Source organism: Callospermophilus lateralis, chromosome 3, assembly GCF_048772815.1.
Source record: "Callospermophilus lateralis isolate mCalLat2 chromosome 3, mCalLat2.hap1, whole genome shotgun sequence".
In the NCBI taxonomy this organism is placed as follows: Eukaryota; Metazoa; Chordata; class Mammalia; order Rodentia; family Sciuridae; genus Callospermophilus; species Callospermophilus lateralis.
In genome coordinates this window covers 147,461,967-147,486,505 of record NC_135307.1, presented here as the reverse complement: position 1 = coordinate 147,486,505, position 24,539 = coordinate 147,461,967, and the positions used below count along the sequence as shown (strand labels likewise).

Genomic DNA, 24,539 nt, shown 5'->3' with positions numbered 1-24,539 from the left:
GAAAGAAAATGGTCAATCTAACTAAGTAAATTTGCAGCAAATGGAACTCAAATGTCATGTCAAAATATCAACCAACATCCACCATGTCAATGTCAGCATAATTTGGTTCATAAAAGAAAATTATCACTGTCATTTAGGAAATTACCAATATATTAAAATACAGTAACCTGTGCCCTGCCTGCCTACCCTCCACATATTTTAATTAGGGTTGCCAGTGAAAAGCAATTAATGTTTTTGAGCGCCACTCTCCTTCACCTTCTGCTGCAGTTGCTAATGGTGAGCAAAGAAATGAACCAAGTTGGGGATGAAGCTCAATAGTAGAGCATTTGCCTAGCATGTGTTAGGCCCTTGGTTCCATTCCCAGTACTACACCCCACACACACACACACACACACACACACACACACACACGGATAAAAGAACCAAATAAAGGACCAGAAACCAGGGATAATCAGTAGATTCTGAATATGTAAGAGTGAAATGTTCGAAAAAAGAAAAGGCCTGGTCAGAAGAAATTCTCCAAGTACAGACACATGAAAAAGTGATAACATGACAGCTATACTAGTTCCCTAGCAAGGTAATAATGAATCAGAGTAAAAGGAAACATGCATACCTTCGAATCACGACTTTGATTAACATACATACATTATACATTCTAGTAAGACTTCATTAATCTCAAGTGGCAAGCTAAGCCCTGTGATGGGTGGATCCAAAGCTTCCATGCTTACTTCTACAGTCTCTCATTTAATGTCCATATGATACAAAAACAACTTGCCATCAGTCTCTAATACACTTAAGTTTTTGTGGTACTGGGTACTGAACCCAGGGGCTCCCACATGCTAGGCAAGTGCTCTACCACTGAGATACATCACCAGTCCTACACTTAGTTCTCTGAAAAGCAAAACAGATGTTATTTTTCTTTCAAAGGCAATATGTCCTTGACCAGCAGCAAACACTGATTCTTCCCCCCGAGCTGTGTTAAGGAAAAGTTGGGAGGCTGATGCACCTACTACTTTGTGTCCTGTGTTGAACTTCATTCACTCAACAAATAATTACCAACCCTTTACTGTAGATCAGGCAGTATTATAGACTCTGTCTGAAAGTTACATATCACAAATAAGCTATTAAGTCTTTCTAGAAAGCCAAAATAATCCAAAATCAAGTATGCCCTTCAACTGGGCATGGTAGCACACATTACAACCCAGCTACTAGGAAGGTTGAGGCAGAATGATCACCAAGTTCCAGGCCAGCCATGGGAACACAGCAAAACTATCTATTTAAAAAGTGTCTGGGGACATAGCTTAGTAATACAGCACCCCTGGGTTCAATCCCTAATACTGGTGGTGGTATAGTGGTGTGGGAGAGTGTTTTTCATTTAATTCCCTGGCAAAACTTTTACTTACTTCTTATAGCTAAATGTATTCTTTTAAGGTCATATCTGTTTATCAAACATGCAAAAGGATAAATAAAATAACTACACTACATTGCTGGGCCCTTTTCTGACAGGAATGGAATGATATGAGTCTCATGGTGTATGTAAAAATAATTACTGTAGGATATATCCTCTACCTTGCCAAAGGTGAGCTCATATGAGTCTTAATACTCTATCTAAATGTTACTGGGCACCTGTATAGTTTGTGCTGGGGGAATGTATGATAATGTCTTACATCAATCCCCACCATAGCACTCAGTATGCATCTGTATTTCTCATAAACTGTTTTCTTCTACATGCATAAAGATTTGAATAGTTGGAAAAAGAAAGTCTTCACTTCAAATAATGTACGAAGACAATTAAAATTGGTTTTTAATGTTTGAGGTTTAAAAGTATATTCTAAAAAGAATTTTCAGTCAATATAAATGACAAATGAAACATGGGTTGATACTACCCCAAACATTTGGGTAAATAAAAATCTAGGTGCTTTTCATCTTTGACACAAAACTGAAATGGCTGATGACTTCTGATGTGTCAACTTCTTTACGCTACACACTATAGTCCCAGTTATTCAAACAATCATGCAGGTGCTGTTGTAAAGGGACCTTTTGGTTATAATGCCTCTCATCAGCCGATATTAAGTTCATCAGAAGGGAAATGATGTGTGTGAGCCTGACATAATCAGACAGAGGTCACAGGTCTTCCCTGATCTCAAATACTCCCCAACACCTCTGGATCCTCCTTTCTAGACCATCTGGCCCCTGACTTAGGTCTCCTGTAACAATAACAAATCCACACCTGCTTTTATTCCTGTGGGTTTTGTTGCTGGTTTGAGGATAAGAACCCACTGCTGTCCATGAGGCTTTATACCCAACTTTCTGCACCAGACCCTATGAATTAGGCTGCAACCAGAAAAAACAAAAATAAAAAAGTAATACCAGCAGGAGACACAAACACACCAGGAGGGAACAGATAGGGAAAAAAAAGTCTATAAAAATAAGTGTCTGGGGACACAGCTTAGTAGTACAGCACCCAAAGTGAAGAAACTTGGGAATCAGTCCCAGCTCTGCTCTATCATTTCACTTCATTTAACCTTGGTTTCCTTGCTATAAAACTGGACCAGAAATCTGTACAGTCCCCTCAAGCTTCAACAATAAAAAAGACAAGTTTTTTTCTTGCTTGGACAAACAAAACTGGAACAAACAATCTAGTATTTCCCTCCAGTGTTCCCTTCACAGCCCTATTTTCATATTTAGAAAGAAAAAGAATCATCATTGAATGTGTTTTTTTACCTAAAAAAACCCAGATTTTACCTAAAAATCAGGATCTTTACAGTTTACTCTCTTTCCTCAAAAACTCTTGATTTTAGCATGTTTTCTAAAGCAAAAAAAAAAAAAAATATATATATATATATATATATATATAAAAAAATCTGATATCAGAGATTAAGAGCACACATTTAGCACTAGAACATATGTATAATAAGGAACTCCTAAGTCTAAGAAAACCATGTATTATGTGAAACTACTTTCTTAAAAAAATATATATTGAACTTCATGTTAATAATTGCATTTTATACAAGTGAACCTTTATATTTCATCTAGTTTAAAAAGTTGTCTTAGGTGAAATTACTTACTTAGAAGAATAACTAGAAAAATTTGGTTGATTCTGAGAATGAACTGATTTTGTAGGCTCTGGGAGATGGCTGGCAGGAATGTGTGCAGAAGGTTTGTTCTCAAAACTTCTTCGGTCAAAGTATGAGAGCTGTTTTCTATAGTATTCTTCATCTTCCTCCGGATCATAATGATTTGATCGGACAATATCTTCAGGTGGTTTCAGTTGAGGTTTTTGAGGTTCTGGGATCCTGGCAATGAATAAAACTTTTTAGACTGACTACTGTGATTTTTGGAATCTGTACAGTAAAAAATGGATATTTGAAGCCATATGTGGTAGTGCACACCTGTAATATCAGCAATTAGGGAAACTGAGGAAGAAACTTGCAATCCTCCTGCCTCAGCTTCCTGAGTGTCAGGGATTACAGGGGCATGTCACAGAACCCTGCCTCAGCACCTCTCTTTAAAATGCAGGAAACAATATTGTGGCCTCATTGTGCTGATATAATTATTAGCAAAATGGCAAGAACATTATGCATGCTCACTAAATGATTACTTGTAGTGACTTAAACCAATCTGAAATTGCCAAACATAACATAATTAGGGCTTTAAATTTTTTATTAACCATTTGCTGAAAAAAAAAATCTCTTTTCAATAAGATTTATTTCTTGAAGGTACACATTATCTGCTCCCTCCTTAGGATCAGTATTCTGTTTAGGAGAGTCGGCAGTTTTTATTTAAGAAGAAATCCTCTCCTTTTTACAATTCTCCTCTGCTAACACAGAAGACTTTCTCATTAATTAAGAGTAAATTCCTGGTCAGTTCTATGTATAAACGCCACAAAGTGTACCCACCTGTAAAGAGTTTTGTCATGTTCACTGAATTGATTCTGAGAAGTGGCTTTAGGACCAGTAATGGAAGCAGTTGGAGGTTTAGATGCTACTTCTGAAGGCTGCAAAAACAAACAAGATCGTTACCAAGCAGGGTTCCTTTAGGAGGGAGGGCACAGCTAAGAAGCATTCTAAACTGCTATGCACTCTCTGTGCCTATGCATTCAAGCATACAGACACACATTTACCTTAAAGTTGGCAGTGTCATTCGTATCCTTTTTGTTCTCCAATGATGCAGATCTTTTGTTTTCAAACATTTTAACTCTGGTAAGCACAGATTGTGGTTTCATTGCTGGGTCTTCCTCTTCTTCAGTAAGATTTGGGGGAGGAGGCAGTGGTTTAGTAGTTGAAGGCAGAACTTCTGGTTTATGTTGAGATGAAGGTATTAGAGGAGGGACAACTGCAGCACCATGGAGAGGCTCATAATGGCCTGCTTTGGAGGTAAATCCTTGTGATGGTACTTGCTCATAACTTCGTGGGTACTGATCAAAATACTGCTTGGGATCAGAAGACTTAGGACCAGCTGAAGGATAGGGCTGTGCTTCTGGTCTGTATCTGTTATGCATGTCATATCCAGGAGCTGGTTGTTCTTCATGTCGTAGGGAGGAGGTTCTAGGTGGCTGTTCATATCGTGGTCTACTGTCATAAGACAGTGGGGCTGGCTCTTCAAAACGTGGAAAATACCCTCGTTCTGAGGACTCTTCAGGATGCTGTCTGGAGTCAAGGTCTCGAGGGTGCTGATTATCAAAAGAAGGTCGAGGCTGGTAGGACTGTTTGTCATCATAATATGACCATTGTTCTTCATATGCAGGAATTCGATCCTCGTATCGTAGGCGATGGTCATAGTTTCGAGAAAACTGGTCTGTATAGCTTGAGGAGTCGTATCTGTATGTGGGCTGCTCAAGATCTCTGCTGGCTTGTTTCTCCACATAGGGAAGTTGAGCTTCATAGGTCATGTTTGGCTCTTTGTCTGGCCTCTGGCCTGTGTGACCAACAGTTGGTTGTTTCAAAACATGATTCTGTCTCATCATTTCCTCAGGATATGGATCCTTTCTATATACCTATACAAAAATTTCACATTTAAGGACAAAGGTTTGTTTTTATTCTAGTATATTTTTATTAAACTATGATTGAATATTAAACTATGATTTTAATACATGAAAATGGTATGTTTACCATTTATTACCAAGATAGACAAATTAGTAAAAAAAAAAAAAGCTAGTTTAAGTGAAAGCTCAAAATTTATAGAGCGGGTAGGGGCTTTTAGGTTTTAGCATGTATTAAATGAAAAGTGAGTTAAAGATAATTATTAAATTTAGTAGAAAATTAATGCACTCAACTACTGATTCCACTTGATTCTGACACTGAAAATCAGGAAGATTTATGGACACCATGATTTATATGAACTTAGAAATGCTTGGATACGTCTCAACTACATATTAAGAAATTCTGGAAAATACTAAAAACCAAAAATAAAATAAAAATATTAAGAGCAAATCTTTAAAAGGCCTTTTCTCAAATAATCAGTATACCACCAGAAGCCATGCAAACTACAAAACTGAAATGATTTGTACCGATTTGAAAGCACCAGAGTGTATAAGCCCACAGTAAAAAAAGCAAAAGGAAAACTTAAAGGGCAAAGCAAAAATGATCATGTGCTAGATTGATGGAGAGCAACAAATTAGTGCAACACTGCAGCACAGGTACCTTTGTTGGATCTACATGCGACGACAATGATGGCTCTTGATCTCTTAGCATTATGTGAGCTGCCTCTGTACTTGGTGTTCTTAAAGAATCAGCTTGTGGTGAGTAAGAGGTGGAAGGAGCTGGGGTGGGCTCCTCCAGTTTGACATTAGTTAAATTTACATTATGATTAACTGCAGAGGTTGATGATGCTGGGTTTGTTTCAGGCGAAAGGTAAGGGACTGGAGATGAGGCTTCTGCTTTCTGTGAAGTGTTTAAAATATTTTAAATATAGTGTTTATGTTTATTGCTAACTTCCCACTTCAATTTATAGTGATTGGCAGACATATATTTTAAGTGTGCTGAGTAAAACTGTTAAACTATGACCTCATGTACTACATTCTTTTGAAAAGTTCAGAACATTGGCTGTGTAAGATTAACACACAAAATTTAGAATTGTCCTTGGTACTCTCAAATTGAGTTAAAGATTAAGTCGTAATCTAGAGAAAGGACAAAATATACCTTTTGAACTCAATCACCACATTCTAAAATTTAATAATGCACTTCTAACTATAAAACGTTGAATGCTTGCTGCTTACCTGTTGAGAGGCTGTCTTAAATCCAGGGGAGTCTATTCTATGAATAGGTTGTGGCTGAGCTTGTGGTGAGTAAGGAGGATATGTTTGGTTTTCATGATGCATTCCAGAGGAGTCCTCTCTTACAGGCTCAGAGGACCGTGTAATGGCAGACTCCGGTGGAGTCCCAACCTCATCATTAAGAGTTTCATCTAGTTCTTGATCAGTGTAGGCCCCGCCTTCTGTATCTGTATCTTCATAGTCAGAAGTGTGTCTACTGTCCGTGCTATACATTGAGTATTCACTACCTGGGGCTGACAGGTAGGACAGACGATCATCATGCAAATCAAGGTCATCACTTGTAGCACCATCCGCCTGGGTCAAATAAAAGTAAATTAAAAATTTTATTCAGTAGTTCTTTAAGAGATGGCCTTTATTTTACAAGGGAGATTGAAAAGGATACTTTTCTTTGGAGAAATCATATCTATTTCTTGAAACTTCTGGTCACAAAAGGTCAAGAAGATTGTACAAGCACACATGCAGACACACATAACATCCCTTGAGATCTGAAGGCCTTGGATGAATGAAATATTTGGTTGATCAGTCAGGACAAAATTGGATTCCAGGGCTCAGCCCCAGAAGACAACGAAGGAACTGACACTACTCACGTTCATAAAACCTACTCACTAGATTTTTAGACCAAAGTAAGGTGAAGAGGGAGAATGCTACCAAACCAAGCTCATACAAACAAGGACGTACTGACAGAACAATGAACGTGAGAATAACTATGAAAATAAACCCACAGCTCAAGTTGTGTAAGAGATAATATATTTATATCAGAAAGCAACTTTTTAAAAGTTGGTATTTGACCCTAAAAGCTTTTATGAAACACAACAGAAAATCATCACCTACATGGTGGATGCCCATTCAATCAAGAAGAAATTTTTATTTATTTTTCACAGAAGTAGTATCCAATGGATGGAGAAGTAGAAATGCAGTTTCTGTTTTTCAAGTAATTTAAGAGCTGAATTTTTTCTAATGGTATACACTGACTAGCTTAAGTAGATAAGAAAGAGAAAAGTATGTGAGGGAAAGGGAACTATGGAGTTCCAAGTATCAGGCTGTCACTACACAGTAATTTGAGACTAGTACATGGATTAAACAGAACAGTCCCTGAGGATCTTGCATAGATACTGTTCCTGGTTAGGCATGAGAGTCAAAGGTTCTAAAAAATGGTCCAGAAAATAGAAAATATTTCTTCCATTTTATCACGGGCTGAATGATAATCATGAAACTCTTGTCCAGGAAGATGTATTGCTGTTTACTAGCAGGCTGGGTTGGCTCTCCAAGTTTGCTATGCCAGATAACACTGTCTTTGGAGTTGAGCTGCCTGAAAGGAACTTTCCTTTAAGTCTTATGCTTGGCTCTGTAGGAGCCTGACCCTGAACACTGCCTTTCTGATAATAAAGACCAGGGCATGTCATGCCTCCCGGTGGCTCTCGCTTTCATCAAAGCACATGCTAGGCTGGGAAAAGAGAGAATCCCAGGGATATGCCCTGTTAGAGCAGAATATCTGACTGAAGTCCCACTGCTTTCTGAATGCTGTAATGGCTGCTGCGGAAGAGAATTCTTGCTACTAATCTTTAGCAGAAGAGAAATCTTGCTACTAATCTTTTACGTGTCGGGAAATATTTAAGACCTGGGGAAGACTCACTTAAAACTCAACAATTCGTCTAGCTTCTGCAACTTGTTTGAAATGCAGAAGTAAGCAAGAACCTTGGGTTATTTGGAACCAGGAACTGGTATGTCTACACAATAAGAAAGCCTCAGGATGACTTTTCTTGATTGAGTAAAGAACGTACAAGAGTGTGTCGGATCTTGCCAAAAGGAACTCTTCCTAGCAATTAAGTCAAAGTAGTCAGTTCAGGAGAATGTCAATGTGCAACAAAGTGGTTTATTTTACTAAAGGTAAGGAATGTATCTATTAGGATACAATCCAATAGAAGGGGACAGGAAGAGAAATCAAACTTGATTTGAACTTTTTGTGACTTAGGAAATGCACTGATCTATCCTAATAATTATAAACTACCTACTTTTTTTTTTCATATAAAAGACCTTTATTTTAAAACCAAGCAAAGAAAGAAGGTACATAATATCACAAAGAGAAATTATAGAAAATTAAGAATGTGACTTAAAAAAAAATCTCAGGTTATCATGTTTACTTTGTGCATTTGGGGAAGAGACCTAAAGACTTATTCCAAGGGTTCACTAGTGAAAGCAAAACTGGATTCCAGGGCTATCTACCTGACAAAGAATACTAACAGAATCATGTAGTTACAGAAGGTTAGCATGAAGACTACAATCCCATTTTACCAAATGCAATGAAAATAAAAATGGAAATAGTGTGTTGATGTAAAGTGGTGTATTGGATTTTTTCCACTGTGGTTTTCCTATCAAATGTCCCAGCTAACATGTAAGTTATTCAGAGTGGTCTTATGATCTCATTTGAATGGTCCATCCCCCAAACCGGTACATGAGAAAATTCATGGTTCTAACACGTTTCTACAGGTGAGAACAGTGACATTACCTCTAGATATAAACATTTAACATTTCTTCTTGCAGAGGCCACATGTTCCTAAATAAGGGGTACATGGTCCTATGCATGCAGCATGCACTGCCAGAGCACTTGTACCAACAGCCAGGCAGAGGAAAGAAGGGGCCATGCAGGGGCAAAACACAACAAAAACAAACCAACAAGGAAATACAAAAAGCAAAACAAAAAAACAGAGATATTCTCAAAGTTCCCTAACTACCAAAACTTTTTAATATTGCACTGATCTGAAAGTAACAGACATCAAAAACAAAGGTTCTCTCAACAGTATACTTTAGAAAACAACTCTCCAAAAAAAAAATAAACAGACCTTTCCTACCAAAAAAGGAAAGTGGTTATTTTAAAGCTGGCCATTTGGGTGTATATAAAAAGCAAAATTCAGAGCTAGAAAAGATCTATTGCTTTGTTCAATATTTCCCAGTATATTGTAAGAATGTTGGCAGGTGCTGAGTAGCAGAAAAAAAATCCCAAGGTAAAAATGTAAGGAAATATTTTTAAGTAGGCTTTTTTTTTTTTTTTTTTACACAAGACTTTTTGGAACCTTTAATACACTAGTGACTACCATGACACTCAAAGAGACAAGGGCTGGTGATATTTCCTACCCCCTGCTTGCCTTTAGAACAAGTTCTGACCCCTGTGCACCAAGGACAGCACTTCAGGAAACATTCATTTAGGTCATCCAAGTCCTCTCATTTTCAGAGGAAGAAAATGAAGCCAGGTTCAAAGTTGTTTTTCCTCAGTCAGAAAGAGGCAGAGTCATAAATGTTTTCCATTATCATCTGAGAATTCTTTTAAGGGAGAATCCCACTGGAGTGTTAGTCCAATAGGGAAGGAAATTTAAGAATCTCTATTAAAAGCAGTATTTATAATCTCTACAAACAAACGATAAATGCATGAAAGCTAACTTTTCTAAAATTATTCTAAGATCTTGATCCATAAAATACAATGGTAACTTAAAGGTATCTACCTAACTTATCAAAGGAGTTAAAAGAGTATTAAGAGATTTCTTACCTTTCCCTCAGAAACCCATACCAGTTGGTTTTGTTGTTGCTGAATTGCTTCTTTCAGTGCACCATACCAACCATCATTCATAGAATTTAAGTTTATTGTAGCTGAAAATAAATTTAACAATGTAGTTTTATGTTAAAACACTGCCCAAAGTTAGAAAAATTCAGTCAATTCTTCTTAAAATCATTACTGAATCATTACTTCTTAAAATCATTACTACTGATGGTAGTAAAGGATACAAACATTTAAAATTTCTATTTTGGCATTAAACACATTTTCTTTCAGCTGTTAATATAATGTGAAGCTTTCCAAGTAAAGGTCATCATATAAGTTTTTGTATGTGAACGACATGACACTTTAACCTATTGTTACTGGGACATTTTAATCTAAAATGTAGCCTTAATATACTCACTTGTAAAAAGATGGTGGTTGTTTTTACGAAGCTTATGAGATCGTTCATATAATTTCCTGGCACTTTTCCGAGATTCTGGACATAATCTCATTCTCATTGTTTTCACACCTTGTTTAGAGTCAGGGTTAAGGAATACAACAATTGGGTACCACTGGGCATAATTAAGACGATCAACTGCGTTTGGTGTTACATCTAATAAAGCATGTTTGTCCTGGAGACAGAAAGAGACAAGACACTGTTAATTAAAAATCTTCCTCTTCAGAAAACACCACATCCTATACTACATTTCAATTCTAACAGACATTTGTGTTCTAGAATGTGTCAGGAGTACATATTAAAAACTTTGTAATCAAAAGCTAATTCAAAACAATTTCTAGCTTTTTAAAACCAAACCAAACCTTTAAACCACCATATTTTTAGGACTTGGCCTCCCACAAATGGAAAACCAACAATATTTATTTGTGTACAGTTAGAGAGCAAATAAATGCAACAATTAAATGTTCCTGACATTCCCTTATTGTGTAAGTTAAGGTCACCTTGAATTGAACTGATGTAATACAAAGAGTCTGTTAATTACATCCAAACATCATATACTTTTTTGCAGTAACAAAAAATCATTTTTTGGTGTCTACAATAACACTATTCCCTTGAAGGCAATCATTATTAAATGCCTTTCAGTGGGGGCTTCTCTTATGGTATGTCAATAATAATCTTAGGAAAACTACCTTCTACTTTAAAATTCATCAACTTTTAATAACTTACCTGATCTATTATTTGCTTTATTGTATGAAGGCGAATAATGCCAGAGCTACGTTGGTCAGTTCCAGCATCTCGTGGCTCACTTTCTATTCATGAAATAGGACAAACACAAAATATCATACTGCTTAGATCAGAATTTCTGAATTACTGGGCACTACTGACATGCTGAAATAATACTTTGTTGTGGGGCTATTTGCATTTTGGCCTGTTTGGCAGCAGAAAATTCCACTCACTAAAGGAAGCAGAAAACCCATTCCCAAAGCCCCTTCTCATTCACTGTGAAAACGAAAAGGTCTCCAGACGGAGCTAAAAATTCTCAAATGGGACACATCCACTCTGCTCCCCATTACCCAGTTAAGAACCACTGTGCTACATAAATGCTTCTTAACAGGATCAGGATGAGAAGTGAGATGCTGGCTTTGCTTTTGGGTATAAAATTAAGGAGGTACCCCAAAACCATTAGTAATCAAGACAAATAATATTTTGAGACAGTATTTAAAAAAAAATCAAAATAAATGAATGCAAAAGATCCATAATGAGCAACATTTCAAAATTTTTAATGTAATCAAGCAGTAAGCAGAACTCGAATAAAAATTATTTTAAGACTGTTACTTTCAACAGAATGATCAAATATGGCAATTTTGTGAAAATGAGATGAAGATTTTTTAAAAAATAGTACTGATGAACCTCTCATCAGTATTTTAATCTTATTTTCCATAAAACCCAGAAAAGTAAAATTATTAAATTTTGTGTATGGTATAAATAAAATATTTAAACTTAATGCAAGTTTTAATAGGCATACTTTTTTTTGGTTTGGTATTATGATTGAACCCAGGAGAGGATCTACTACTGAGTTATACCCTTTTCCCTTTTAATTTTGAGACAGTTCTCCCAAACTGCTGGGACTGGCCTTGAACCTGTGAGATCCTCCTGCCTCAGCCTTCCAAGTAGTTGGGATTACAGGTTTGTACCACAGCACAAAGCCTAGTATGCTTCAGTAGTTACATTTAATACTACTTACTATAAACATCCACAATAATAACTGACATTATTACTCATGTTTTATTATCTGTTTTGCATATTTGACCATTTGTTAGTGTAATGATTAAAATTCACTGTACTGAAGCAAAACAAGATTGAAATAGAAGCCTAATTTTGCCATTCATTAATGGATGTCATACAACAAGTTTAGACTGACTGATATGGTTCCAACCACAACCAAAAGGCTTAGTTTGCTTAACTTTGGCATATTTTAATTCTCACCTGGCAGTGTTAGTGTGAGGATTAAAGTGTGAGCTAAGCAGTTTTCATATGAAGTCAAAAGTTTCATAAATGGTGATTCTTATTAAAGGGAAATGATAGAATAAGGACACAATCATTAAGGCTTCCTTTCGAATTAAAATAGGAGATAAAACTACAAATTTCTCACACAAAGTTTTACTTTTATTAAATTAAAGGACCAGAACGATCCTTTTTGAGGAGCTAATTAGTAAAGATATACACTTAAGCTCGTCTTAATTAAATTCAATCCTGAGTGTACTTACTTGCAATCTGATAAATATCTGGTTCTTCTCTTGCCAGCTTTTCTCTGGCAACATCAGCTATTGGTCCAAAGATGGTTACAGGCCTCAGGAATCCAGCTGGGGATAAATTAAGATGAAAAGTAGTACAGTTTATACTTTTGCTTTATTAAACATTCTTTTTTTAATATTTATTTTTTATTTGTACATAATACATTTATTTTGTTTATTTTTATGTGGTGCTGAGGATCCAACCCATGACCTTGCACATGCTAGGTGAGCACTCTACCGCTGAGCCACAACCCCATCCCTGTTTTGTTAAACATTCTAATATAAAAATATATTAGATTAATCTATGGGAAACAAGCTACCTTCTCGAAGAACAACCCTTTCATAAGCTGGAAACTTGGTTTGAACTGGTTGAGCTGACAAATCCTCTCTGCTTTTTCGAAGATTTCTCTTGGAGCTTCGAAGACCTCGGAATCTCCAGAAGTCAGCACGATCTCCTCCTGCTGTTTTTGGAAGTGTGTACTGTACGCTGGCTAATTGCTCAGCTCTATGCAAGAGAAAAGTAAAATAAGGATATTTAAAAAGTAATGTGGAAAAAGACAACAAAATGAAATGTCAAAATACTGAGAGATTCACGTGTAGTTTAAATCTCAACAGTTACAGTAAAATAAAGAGTGTATAACAGTCAATTATAGCTATGGTGACTACAATGAAAAATATTTCTTTACAATACCAAAATTTCACAGTGAGACTGAAATCTATCATCATTTACTAAATTCACTTCACGAGAAGTATCCAAACATTCATACCTGTTCTTATTAGGAATGATGCCTCGTTCCACCTCCTTATGATTTTTACCAATTCGAATAGCAAGCCAAGAGCCTAGTTTTCCGTTGTACAAGGTATCCACGACACGGAACACTTCTCCTTTGTTAAAACTAAGCCCATAGGGAGACTCTTTTTCATATTCAAAATGGGTTCTAATATAGAAAGAATCTCCTACATCTGATTCTACAATGCGACGATAAACTAAGAGAGATCAAACAAACACATTATTAATATTTGGTGGGATAAAGAATTAGTCTGAGAAGACATTATATTAAAATGCTGGTGAAAATATTAACATCAACAAAAACAACAATATCCAACAAATGATAAGTTTTTACTATGTGTCAGGCATTGTATTAACTACTTTATCTCAGGAATTCATCCACTACCTCATGAATTGGGTACTCTTAGTATATCCACTTTTTCATGAAGAAAATGTTGGAGAAACAGATCAATTTGTTCAAATCACATACTTGATTTCTATTTAAATGATCTGATTTAATTTGTCTGCAAACATCATAGACTTTCCATATTCTAAATAAGTGGCTCTCAAATGAGGGTATTTTTGCCCCCCACTTCAGAGACTGTTTGCCAAAATCTGGAGGAATATTTTTTATAAAGCTCCAATTATGTGTGTTGAAGGGAGATGGGAGGTTTGCTGGTAACATTCTCACCTGGTGGGTAGAGGCTAGGAAAGTTTCGAAATATCCTATAATAAACAGGACAGCCTCTAAAAGATAGACTTATTCAGCTCTAAATGTCAACAGTGCTAAGGCTGAAAAATCAAATTCTAAATTTAAGTATATTTGCTTAATTACAGAGAATATTAGGTGTTATTTTGTATTATAACAAACATTTGAGTATATTTCTTAGAAAACATTAGTGCAAGATTTAGGAATTATTCTTATAAACTTTTATAAAGGATTGGTTGGCATTTTACTTAAAACTATATTGGTCCTATTACTGTGTTCTACTAATAAGCATAGTTAATACTATGTGCCCTGAAAAGAATTAAAATAACGAAGCTACCTCTGAGATTAACAAATTCATTCATCTCAAAATTTTAAGTGCTTTATTTAAAAATAAATAAATAAATAAATAAATCTCTAGGTAAGTCCTCAAATTCCCACAGGTTCATTTCCCCCCATTTTTGACAGTTATCTCACCATCCTTCTTCTTCTGAGCCAATATGGTCACTTCTTCTCCTTTGGGGAGGTCAAGCAGGAAAAGAACAGCTTCTTCTCTTATGATATTTGTGAAATCTACATTATTCACCTATCAAAATAAGATTTTATAAGTTAGCATGGCTATTTCTAAGAACATAAAAATTTTTATTTATCAAGAAACAAATAGTTTCTGAGTCAATCTAATTTGAAAATACTACACTTTTAAGTAGGAAAGAATTTATTTTGGAAAAAATATAGTGTGCTCTAATTTAAACAAGCAGAAACTAAGTAAAAAATTTATTTAGAGTGTGGTCACAATATATCCTGACATTAAAGATCATGTGGTGGGGACAGAGGTACAGCTCCCTTGTAAACCATTTGGCCTAACATGCATAAGGTTAATTCTTTTCAGGCAATACACACACACACACACACACACACACACACACACACACACACCTAATTAAGACCAAAAAAGTCAACTTATATTTATAGTCGTAAAATCTGCCACTTTAAATTTTTAAATAATTCTATGAATGTATGATATAGCCCTACATTTTACTAGTCGTGAAAAAGAAATCAAAAGGAAGTGAGATTTTTAAAAAATAATAATAAAAAAGAACTATAATTATGGCATCCCTGTAACATCGACTCTGTAAATACAGATGTGATGTCTGCCAAGTCAATATGTACTTATATCAAAAGCTCCATCAAAATGTCACCTGTGATTGTTTAAGATTATAGATTTTTTTTTCCCTTCCACTTTTTGGGAATTTTCCACATTAAAAAGGAACGGGGGGGTGGGGTGGGGTGGGGGGGGACCCAAAACCAAAACAATCACTCAGCGTGTACTATTGTAATAAAAATAAACTATTAAGAAACATTTTTAAAATAATGCATATGTTGATTACTTCAAAACAGGATAGCAGGTAGGAAATAAAGAAAAGTTTAATTTCCTTGATATGGATTGAGAACAGGATAAATATCATTAGGAGGAAACAATACAATGTCAGGTGGAAATCATTAAGTTGGAGGTGATGCCTTGACTTTTTGACATGTTTGAAGGCAAAGGAAAAGAACAGATGAAAATTCCAGAGACAGTAGCCTAAGGGGCCCAGGAAACTGCTCAGGGTAAAAAAAAGATTCTGATGGTAGGCTGCTCACGTGAGTGATGAAGACCATCGCAAAAGAGAAGCAAGGTATTCCCCCAAATTTGAGAGTAGTAAAGGCAGGAAAAGAATAAAAAAGACTGATAAAAAAGATTTTGTTGTCACTGCTATAGGAATCTAAGAGAGAAAGCATTTCAAGGATTATGATAATTGAAACACTGCTTCAAAAAAAAAATGGGTGCTGAGGTGACATTGGTCAGCAATGGCTTGTGAAAATTCAACGCAGTAGTGGACAAGAGGAGAGCAAGACTATATATAAACAAAATGACTGAAAGGAAAGTAGGGAAGGAACTCAACCACTCCTTTAACTAGGTCAACAGCAAAGAGGAGAAATAAAACAGTGGAAAATGGATGAAGAACCATAGGAGAGGGAAAGAGAAAAAGATGAACAAGGCTACAAAATTCTAGAGCAGAAAAGATTCTGAATTCAAGAGTATAGGCAGGAGGTAGGCTGAAAACAGAAAGAACAGAAAAGAGGCTGCAAAGACACTTGGAGTTAGAGAGGTAAAGTGAGTTCAAGAACTCTCATTTATCTTCTGACTAAAATGGGACATAGTCTATCTACCAGAAGTCAAATGAAGATCTGGATATTTTATAAAAAGAAAAGTAGAAGACAGACGAAGAAAATATTGTCATTAGACAACATGTTGATGAAAAAAAAGAAGGAAGGAATAAAGTGAGGAAGGGGGGAAAAGACAAAGGAAAAGAAAAAGAAGGAACACTCCATTTAGACTGCATCTAACAGAGGGTTTTCTGACTTTTATAACTGATCCTCTTTCTTGTGGGTTATGAAGTTCCAAAGTCGGGGCTATGAAGTTTCAAAGTCAGAGCAGCTTACATTGTTGTCTGATATAAATTGTATCTCCTTGTGACTGAGACATTATTTGGGGTAAAAAAAAATCCCAGAGGCTATGTGGACTGCTACAAAGGCTCTTCTCCCATGGGAGAGAAACACCTGATATTATCTGTTGACAAGTTGTGGTCTGTGGCAGAGTCTGGCTAGTCTGTTTAGTTGAACAGTAAGACTGCCAAGTATGGCCAGGAGCTTTAGCTCAGTAGCAGAGCACTTGCCTAGCATGTGTGAGGCACTGTGTTCGATCTTTGTCACCACATTAAAAAAAAAAAAAAAAATAGGAACATTCTGTTCATCTACAACCACAAAAAAACTAAAAAAAAAAAAAAAAAAAAGACTGCCAAGTAGGTACTATAGGGATTTAAGACTTATTTTCTTATCGGTTCCATGAATATCAGTGAATACTATACTGTGTACTAACACATGACATAGCAGTAAACAAGAGCACATGTCGGAATGGGAAGTAATTAATCTGGCACAGGTTAAACCTGATAAATTCTTTTTTTAAAATATTTTTTAGTTGTAGATGAACACAGTACCTTTATTTATTTTTATGTGGTGCTGAGTATCAAACCCAGTGCCTTACACGTGCCAGGCAAGCACTCTACTGCTGAGCCACAACCCCAGCCCCCTGATAGATTCTTTTTTTTAAAAAAGATATTTATTTTTTTTTAGTTGTAGTTGGACACAATATCTTTATTCCATTCATTTATTTTTATGTGGTGCTGAGGACTGAACCCAGAGCCCTGCGCATGGTAGGTGAGCACTTTACTGCTAAGCCACAATCCCAGCCCCCCTGATAGATTCTTAATTGAAAGCTTAATTAGTTTGAGCTGTATACAGACTACAGACTAACCAAGGCAGTAGGTTTGTTGTATCTTATGATTTTTTCTAGGGATCCAACTGACATACCCTGAGAATTTGATCGCCTTCCTCTAAGCCTTCTTTGGCTGCAGGGCTATCTTCTAGAACTCCGGCTACAAATATTCCGACATCATTTCCACCAGCTAGCCGTAAACCAACACTGTCTCCTTTTCTGAATTTTACCAATTTCATGCTGGGCCTGTTAAAATAAATATTTCATTTGAAACAGTTAGTAGAAGCTTAAAAAGTTACAGCAAACTGCTATACTAAAAATCACATTCAGAATGAAATAAAAGACCATCATTTCTAAAACTACCCACATACCACTAATCCACTGAATAAAATTTAGTGTTAAGAATGCAAGATCAGATTTAATAATAACTTCATTTTCTGATACTCAGTAAACTTTGGACTATCTAAATTTAATGTGCAAGCACTGTTTTACATAACTAATTTATAAAACTGCCTTATAAAGCAACGTTTTCCCAACTCTCAAAGAGTCTAGGATATATGATTCATTCCCAATGGCTTAAAAAAATGTATTCTTTCCATCCCAGTCCACACCATATCGTTGAACTGGAAAGTGTCATTTCTATAAAATTAGAAATTGAAGCACAAATTAACAAATTTTCCTAATACAGAGTCAAATTCAGACTCTATGCATTATAATCTCTACACTCAACAGATGGTGATTGTTAAACTTTGAAGCTGGTAGACTCTTTCAATAGCTCAGAGTAGGTTCACTTACTCTCCTTTCCCTTTAATTAAAAAAATTTTTTTGAGTTACTGGGGATTGAACCCAGGAGCACTCTACCACAGAGCCACATCCCCAGCCCTTATTTATTTTGAGACAGGGTCTTGCTTAGTTGCTCTGGCTGGCCTCAAACTTTTCATCCTCTTGCCTCAGTCTCCTAAGTAGCTGGGATGACACGTGTATGCCACTGTACCCAGGACTCTTTGAATTTTAAAATAAAAATCTTATAATCATTTACCCTTTCTGGATTAGCCCCATATCCAATCTCTACCCATTATTTGTTAGAACTGAAGGAAAAGATGCAGGCATATCCCTCTATCATCAGAGTAGTGTTAACACCTTGGACATCCTAAAACAAATACTAAAGCTTGTCTTAAAATTGGCTGTGAAGATATAGATCTTAATTACAAATTACCTTTACATTTTCCTTCTAGGGTATCATAACTACCTCTACATTCCTGACCAAGAGACACACTATTGTACCTCTTGTTCACTATTCTAAACATGAGGTATAAATGAATTCACTTTGTCCTAAATCACCAACAGTAACCAAACTATTAGAAATTAATAGAAAATAACTAAAAACCCCCAAATGAATGAATGAGATGAGAAAAGAGATATTTCTAGTCCTTTTGGACCAACTATTTAAAAATCACCTTAGTTTTTAAAACTTTTATTCACCTTTGATCCAGTTTTAACAGGAAATAACATTAACTAGACATAAAAGAAAAAACCCTCAACTTAGATTATGTCACTCAGGGCTAGGGCTGGTAGCATTCTTGATCCCTGCCTGAAACCATTTACCAGCTTTATTATGATAGAATTGTTAGAGTCCTGGTTGTGATGGTATCCTACTTTTCCAAGCAGGTCAAAAGCATTCCCATAAACTCCTTTCCTAAACCAACAGTACAAAAAGCTCTTTTAAACATTTCCTCCAAGTCCTTAAGACTGTAGATCCTTGGAAATCCTCCTCCAGACTGCTTCAAGTAGACCCGAGTGCAGTCTGTACCTTGAGTAAACTACGGCCTTTGAGAATCACTGTTAAGAGGACAGCTTCAGGCCACATCTCACAGTGACATGTGCTAGGTGTGACTTGACATTTTGTACTTTGCTTCATCTGCATTATATCAACTACTCTGTAAGAGAAAAAAGCAAACAACACTCTTTTTCCTCAAATCCATTCACTGGATTTGAATAAAACACCAAACCTTTGTCGCTCAGCTACTAATCCTGCCCACATCCTCAAATCCTCTTTGGTAATTGTTCTTCAGGGCTCTCCCACAGAAGCAGATCTCTAAAATCTTATTCAAGTTTTCTACACCTTAAAAACATTAAAGCAATTTCCAAAAAGTTTTAAAATAGGGGGGTGGTGGTGGTGGGAGTGGGGGAGCTAATGTTTGAATTATCAATTAGCTAATATTAAAAAGATGCAATTTAAAACTTGTGTAATACCCACCAACTTGTGGAACTCTCTCTGCCTATTTGGGTACTAGACTACCAAGACAATTTTCTTTAAAAAGAAAATAAATAAGAGTGGGGAAATGGGTCTAGATCTAACCCAACCCATTTTAAGAAATTTGCAAGATTTCAATTATTCACATCATTTAGCAGAGACAACAAAAAACTATTTTGATATCATTTGTTTACAAAATTTTTATCTCAATTCCACTAAGTATAAAATACTTAATAAAATAAAATATAATAAAAGGCATAGAACAGTCAAACTTACTTTCAAGTTGTTAACTAATCTAAAACAGCTTAACCAGGGGTTATTGTCCCTTATAGAAATTCTAATGTCTGAATAGATAACAATTTTTACTTTTTGAATTCCTGACCTTTAAAACTAGGTAGGTCACACTGAATATATCCAAAAAGGTCCTTTTGTTATTCTCTAATCTCTAAATGACTCTGTAAGAAACTGTTAAATAAAGAAATAGGGCTGGGGTTGTGGCTCAGTGGTACAGTGCTCGCCTAGCATATGCAAGGCCCTGGGTTCGATCCTTAGCACCACATAAAAATACATAAAAATAAAGGTATTGTGTCCAACTACAACTAAAATATAAATATTAAAAAAAAAGAAATAACCTAATCATAATATTGTGTAATATGTTAATTTAAAAAAGTATGTGTAATATAATTTGCAATTAAACTTTCATTCTACATAATGCTTAATAATGGACAAAGAAGATATAAAACTTTAAAACTGCATTACCGAAGAATTCCATCTTCATGTGTTGAATTAGGTATGACACCATCTGAAGGACTGACAGGTAAATCCACATCTGGTTGTCCAACTTGAGCATACACAGGTTTTGGTTCTAAAAAAATAAATAAATAAAATTTAAATTGCGAAGGACTCAACTTTTCGAAACATGAGATAATATAAGCAACTAGTGAAATAACAATAAAAATTCTACAAAACATATGTATTATTCATCAGTAAAATCAAGTTTAGAGAACTTGATGAAGAGCATATACACCACATGTATCAGAGTATATTTTACAGTTAAAAACTGTGAAGTCTTCAAGTTACACGGTCACTTGTGCTTCCATAGCTTTAGTTGTTAGGAATTGAAAAAAAAAAAAAAAATAAATCTAGATTCTCTATGGAAGAATAACCAAAGATAACATTGGAGAAAATCCAAACATTTTTCTTTTAAGATCATCAATATAGTCACCATTCCTCTGATGAAATGTTTTTAAATATCCACATTTGTTACTAAGTTGAGTAAGATGAATCTGAGAGGACAAACTGAGAGACATTAGAAACAAAATCTTTTGAGCAACCAATTTTACAAACCTGCAGATTCTTAGTCTAAGTCCTTATATATAGCCTTAAAGGGTACACTTAAGAAAACACTATTTTTAAAATTTTGAAGCCAATCTAATGCTTCTTTAATACAGAAAAATTCATGCATGCAAAATAATAACTGCAACTTATCTTTTCAAATCTTGCAATTACCTTATTCTGACTGCAAAAAAGTTTTTTTAACTTAGTGTTTTATTACGCTTACCTGGAAGAGTAGGTGTTTGTTTCTCATTTCTTTCTACTGTAACTTCTTCCACTGTTTTGGATGTGTGATCATCTACATGCTTCACGGGAGTTGAGACAGCCCCAGGTTTAGAAATTCTCTCTTCCTCTCTGCTCCGGAGACTACATTATTAAAATACAGAATTAAGAATATAAGGTTGATTCTGAAAACCATTTTTGAGAAAAAGTACAAGAGGCTTAACAACTTCAAAAATAGTGACAAAAGACTTGCTCTAATCTTTAACAAAATAAAAAGTAATTAAAACTAGAATAGCATAACACCACCAAGAACAAATGTTATGTGTGTTATAAAACTGAAAATTGAGAAACAGTCATAATAGCAAAGTTTATTATGGATGTGTTATTCCAAGACTGCCAGAAAGGATCTTATTATTTTATATGGAAAAAAAAAAACAGTGTTGGGACAATTATCCATAAATTTTTTGAAAGATTAAAACCAAATACATATTAATAATGAAAATAAATTAATTTCAGATGAAATAAAGTCCTACAAACAACAAAAATTTATTTTTTGGTGATTCTGGGTACTGAACTCAGGAGAACTCTAGCAATATATTATATCACCATCCCTTTTTTATTTTTTATTTTGAGACCGGGTCTAGCCAAGTTGCCCAGGCTCGCCTCCAACTTGTGGTCCTCCTGCCTCAGCTTCTTGAGTCACTGGGATTACAGACATGAGCCATCATGCCGGGCTCTAAACAAAAAAATTTAAAACTGAAATCAAGAAAGGAAGGCCTTTAAGATTAAGACTCATTGCCCAAAAGCCATGGTATATCAACAAAGATGATTACATAAAAAATGAAATCAAAAGACATGCAAATGTTGGGGGAAAATATACACATTGAGCAGAGCCAAATAAAGGTTGTTTTTAAATTCAAACAGATGAATAACAATTTCATATAGTTTGGTCAAACATAAATAGCAAGAGTTCAACATTAAGATTATAGATTGAGCTAACAAATATCTAAAAATCTGATATTCAGAAAAATAAATAACTCTGTATCAGTCAAGTAACTGAAGAGAAAAAAGGACAAAACACTAGAAAAAGGCAATTCACCAAAAGAGATATACAAACAATAAATATACAAACACATTCAACCTCACTAATAACTAGGGAAATGCAAACTAAAATAATCAGAAATCACCTTGTCACCCATGAGAACTGTCACATGATAAGAAAAGGGAAGAAAGGACATGGAGCAACAGACACATAATTATGGTAAAACTGTACAAGTATTGAGAAGGCAATATGGGAGTTATTTATCAAAACAAAAAATGCAAACATGTTAAATACTGTAATCCCACAAACAAAACAATAAAAACTATGTATCCACCAAAAGTTTTCCCAGAAAAATATGAATTATAAAAGTTGAACCAAGAAATATATATATTAAAAAGCAATAAATTTCCTTTAAATAAAAATATAAAACAAGACCTATCATTACTTTTTGTAATGACCTATGATTTTACAATGAGTTCTTTCAATCTCTAAAAAACGAAATAATTAGTCTCCTAATTATCTCAGACTACAGAAAAACTTAAGAAGCTCTCCAATTTGATTAAAAAACCCTTTATTATTTCCAAACACATGTAGTAATACAGAGAACCATATCCTAACATCCCATGTACTTTCAACAAGTGTCAATATTCAATTATCAATGTAATCATTACAAATCTTACTACTCAAACCTTGATGATGATAGTACAGAGAGAAAACAATCGTTTTCCTTATGAATGGGGACAAAAAAACAATCTAAATAAAATACCAGCTAAGGGAATATAACAGCTTATTAGAAGATTATTATATCAGGGTAACTACAAGAGTGTAGAAGTAGTTCAACATTATGATATTTATTAGTATATTTCATTTATAAATATTATAGAAAAATCTTAATACTGGTTGAAATAGGCATTTGAGAAAGTTCAGCAGTCTTTTCTAATTAAAAACCATCAATAAGTACAACCAGAGAAATGAAAAGTTGTGATCCATTTGTGTACAATTAAAAAAAAAATCAATAAAAGCAAAGAAACAGGTAATATTATTAAAGAGACTATTTTCTAAAACCAAAAGTGAGCATCCTATTACACAAGGAAATGCTCAATGTACTTATAACAAAATTATAAATAAGTAAATAAACAGAGATAATCTGTAAACATCACTATTATTCACTATAATTTAAAGACTCAATATAATCATGAAATAATGGGCCTAAAATATTTGGAAAATTAGCATGAAATACTAAAACATTATTTGAATTTAGATAATTATGTTTTTAAAATTCAATAAATTTTTGCAATAGCATCAACAAAACTTGATTAAAATTAAAAGGTGAAAGTATATCAGTAATAATAGCATTAAAGGACTGGAGATATGACTGTCATGATAATATGCTTAGTATATACAAGGTCTTGGGTACGATCCCCAAAACCACAAAAAAATAAATTTAAATGTTAAAAAATGGGGGAGAGTGAAGGGAAGGAAATAATACTGGTGATTGAAATGTAAAAAAAACTAGGTTATACACATTCATGAATATGTCAAAATAAACCCCACTAAAAATTAAATAAATAGCACTGAAAATTCTGAAACTCCTAGAGAAAATTCATATGGTGGTAGTTTTTTTTTTTTTTTTTTTTGGTACTAGGGATTGAACCCAGCAGTGCTTAACCACTGAGCCACATCCCCAGACATTTTTTAATATTTTATTTAGAGACAAAGCCTTACTAAGAATCTGAGGCTGGCTTTGAACTTGTGATCATCCTGCCTCAGCTTCTCAAGTCGTTGGGATTACAAGTATGTGCCACTGTGTCTAGCTGAAATTTTGTATAATCTTTAGACTAGTAGAAACCTTCATAAGCAGGCACAAATTAAGAGGTCATGAAGATTAAAATATAAATGCACAGTAAAAGACATTACAAAAACTCCTATTCACAATACTTGTTGAAAGTACTAGGGATGAAAAAAGGAAAAATAACAATGCAAGAGAAAAAATGAGAAATGAACAAATGATTTTATTGATGAAGAAATCCAATGATCAATAAATTTATAAAAATTTTATGATCAATTCAAAATAAGGAGTTACGATTTTCCAACCATCAAAATGGTAAGAATGGGATTCTGAAAACAAGTAGTCTCACACATTACTTTTGGAAAGAAATTATATCCATTAAAGTTTTTAAATAACAAAAACACTCTTTCACCACTTTAGAATTAAAAAATGCCAATATATAAAATCATGAACAAAGATGCTGACTGCAATGCTGTTTGCACAAAACTTAGAAACAGACTTCATTAATATGAAAATATTTTTAATAAAAAGAACAAACTGGAAGGATGTTCA

General features: G+C 34.7%; 1 protein-coding gene across 4 annotated transcripts in view; it reads right to left on the bottom strand.

Annotated features, from left to right (window-relative positions):
* Tjp1 (tight junction protein 1) overlaps positions 1-24,539 on the bottom strand; it is a 230,528-nt gene that overhangs the window by 10,688 nt on the left and 195,301 nt on the right. For all 4 annotated transcript variants that reach the window (XM_076851428.1, XM_076851429.1, XM_076851431.1 and 1 more), the window contains 15 exons: positions 21,161-21,300; positions 20,359-20,464; positions 17,441-17,591; positions 14,507-14,615; positions 13,322-13,541; positions 12,875-13,059; positions 12,528-12,623; positions 10,987-11,069; positions 10,225-10,435; positions 9,816-9,916; positions 6,218-6,568; positions 5,643-5,882; positions 4,124-4,996; positions 3,900-3,997; positions 3,069-3,296 (listed from right to left, as the gene is read on the bottom strand). In XM_076851428.1, coding sequence (XP_076707543.1) covers positions 3,069-3,296; positions 3,900-3,997; positions 4,124-4,996; positions 5,643-5,882; positions 6,218-6,568; positions 9,816-9,916; positions 10,225-10,435; positions 10,987-11,069; positions 12,528-12,623; positions 12,875-13,059; positions 13,322-13,541; positions 14,507-14,615; positions 17,441-17,591; positions 20,359-20,464; positions 21,161-21,300 — 3,192 coding nt within the window. The remainder of the gene's footprint in view (positions 1-3,068; positions 3,297-3,899; positions 3,998-4,123; positions 4,997-5,642; positions 5,883-6,217; positions 6,569-9,815; positions 9,917-10,224; positions 10,436-10,986; positions 11,070-12,527; positions 12,624-12,874; positions 13,060-13,321; positions 13,542-14,506; positions 14,616-17,440; positions 17,592-20,358; positions 20,465-21,160; positions 21,301-24,539) is intronic.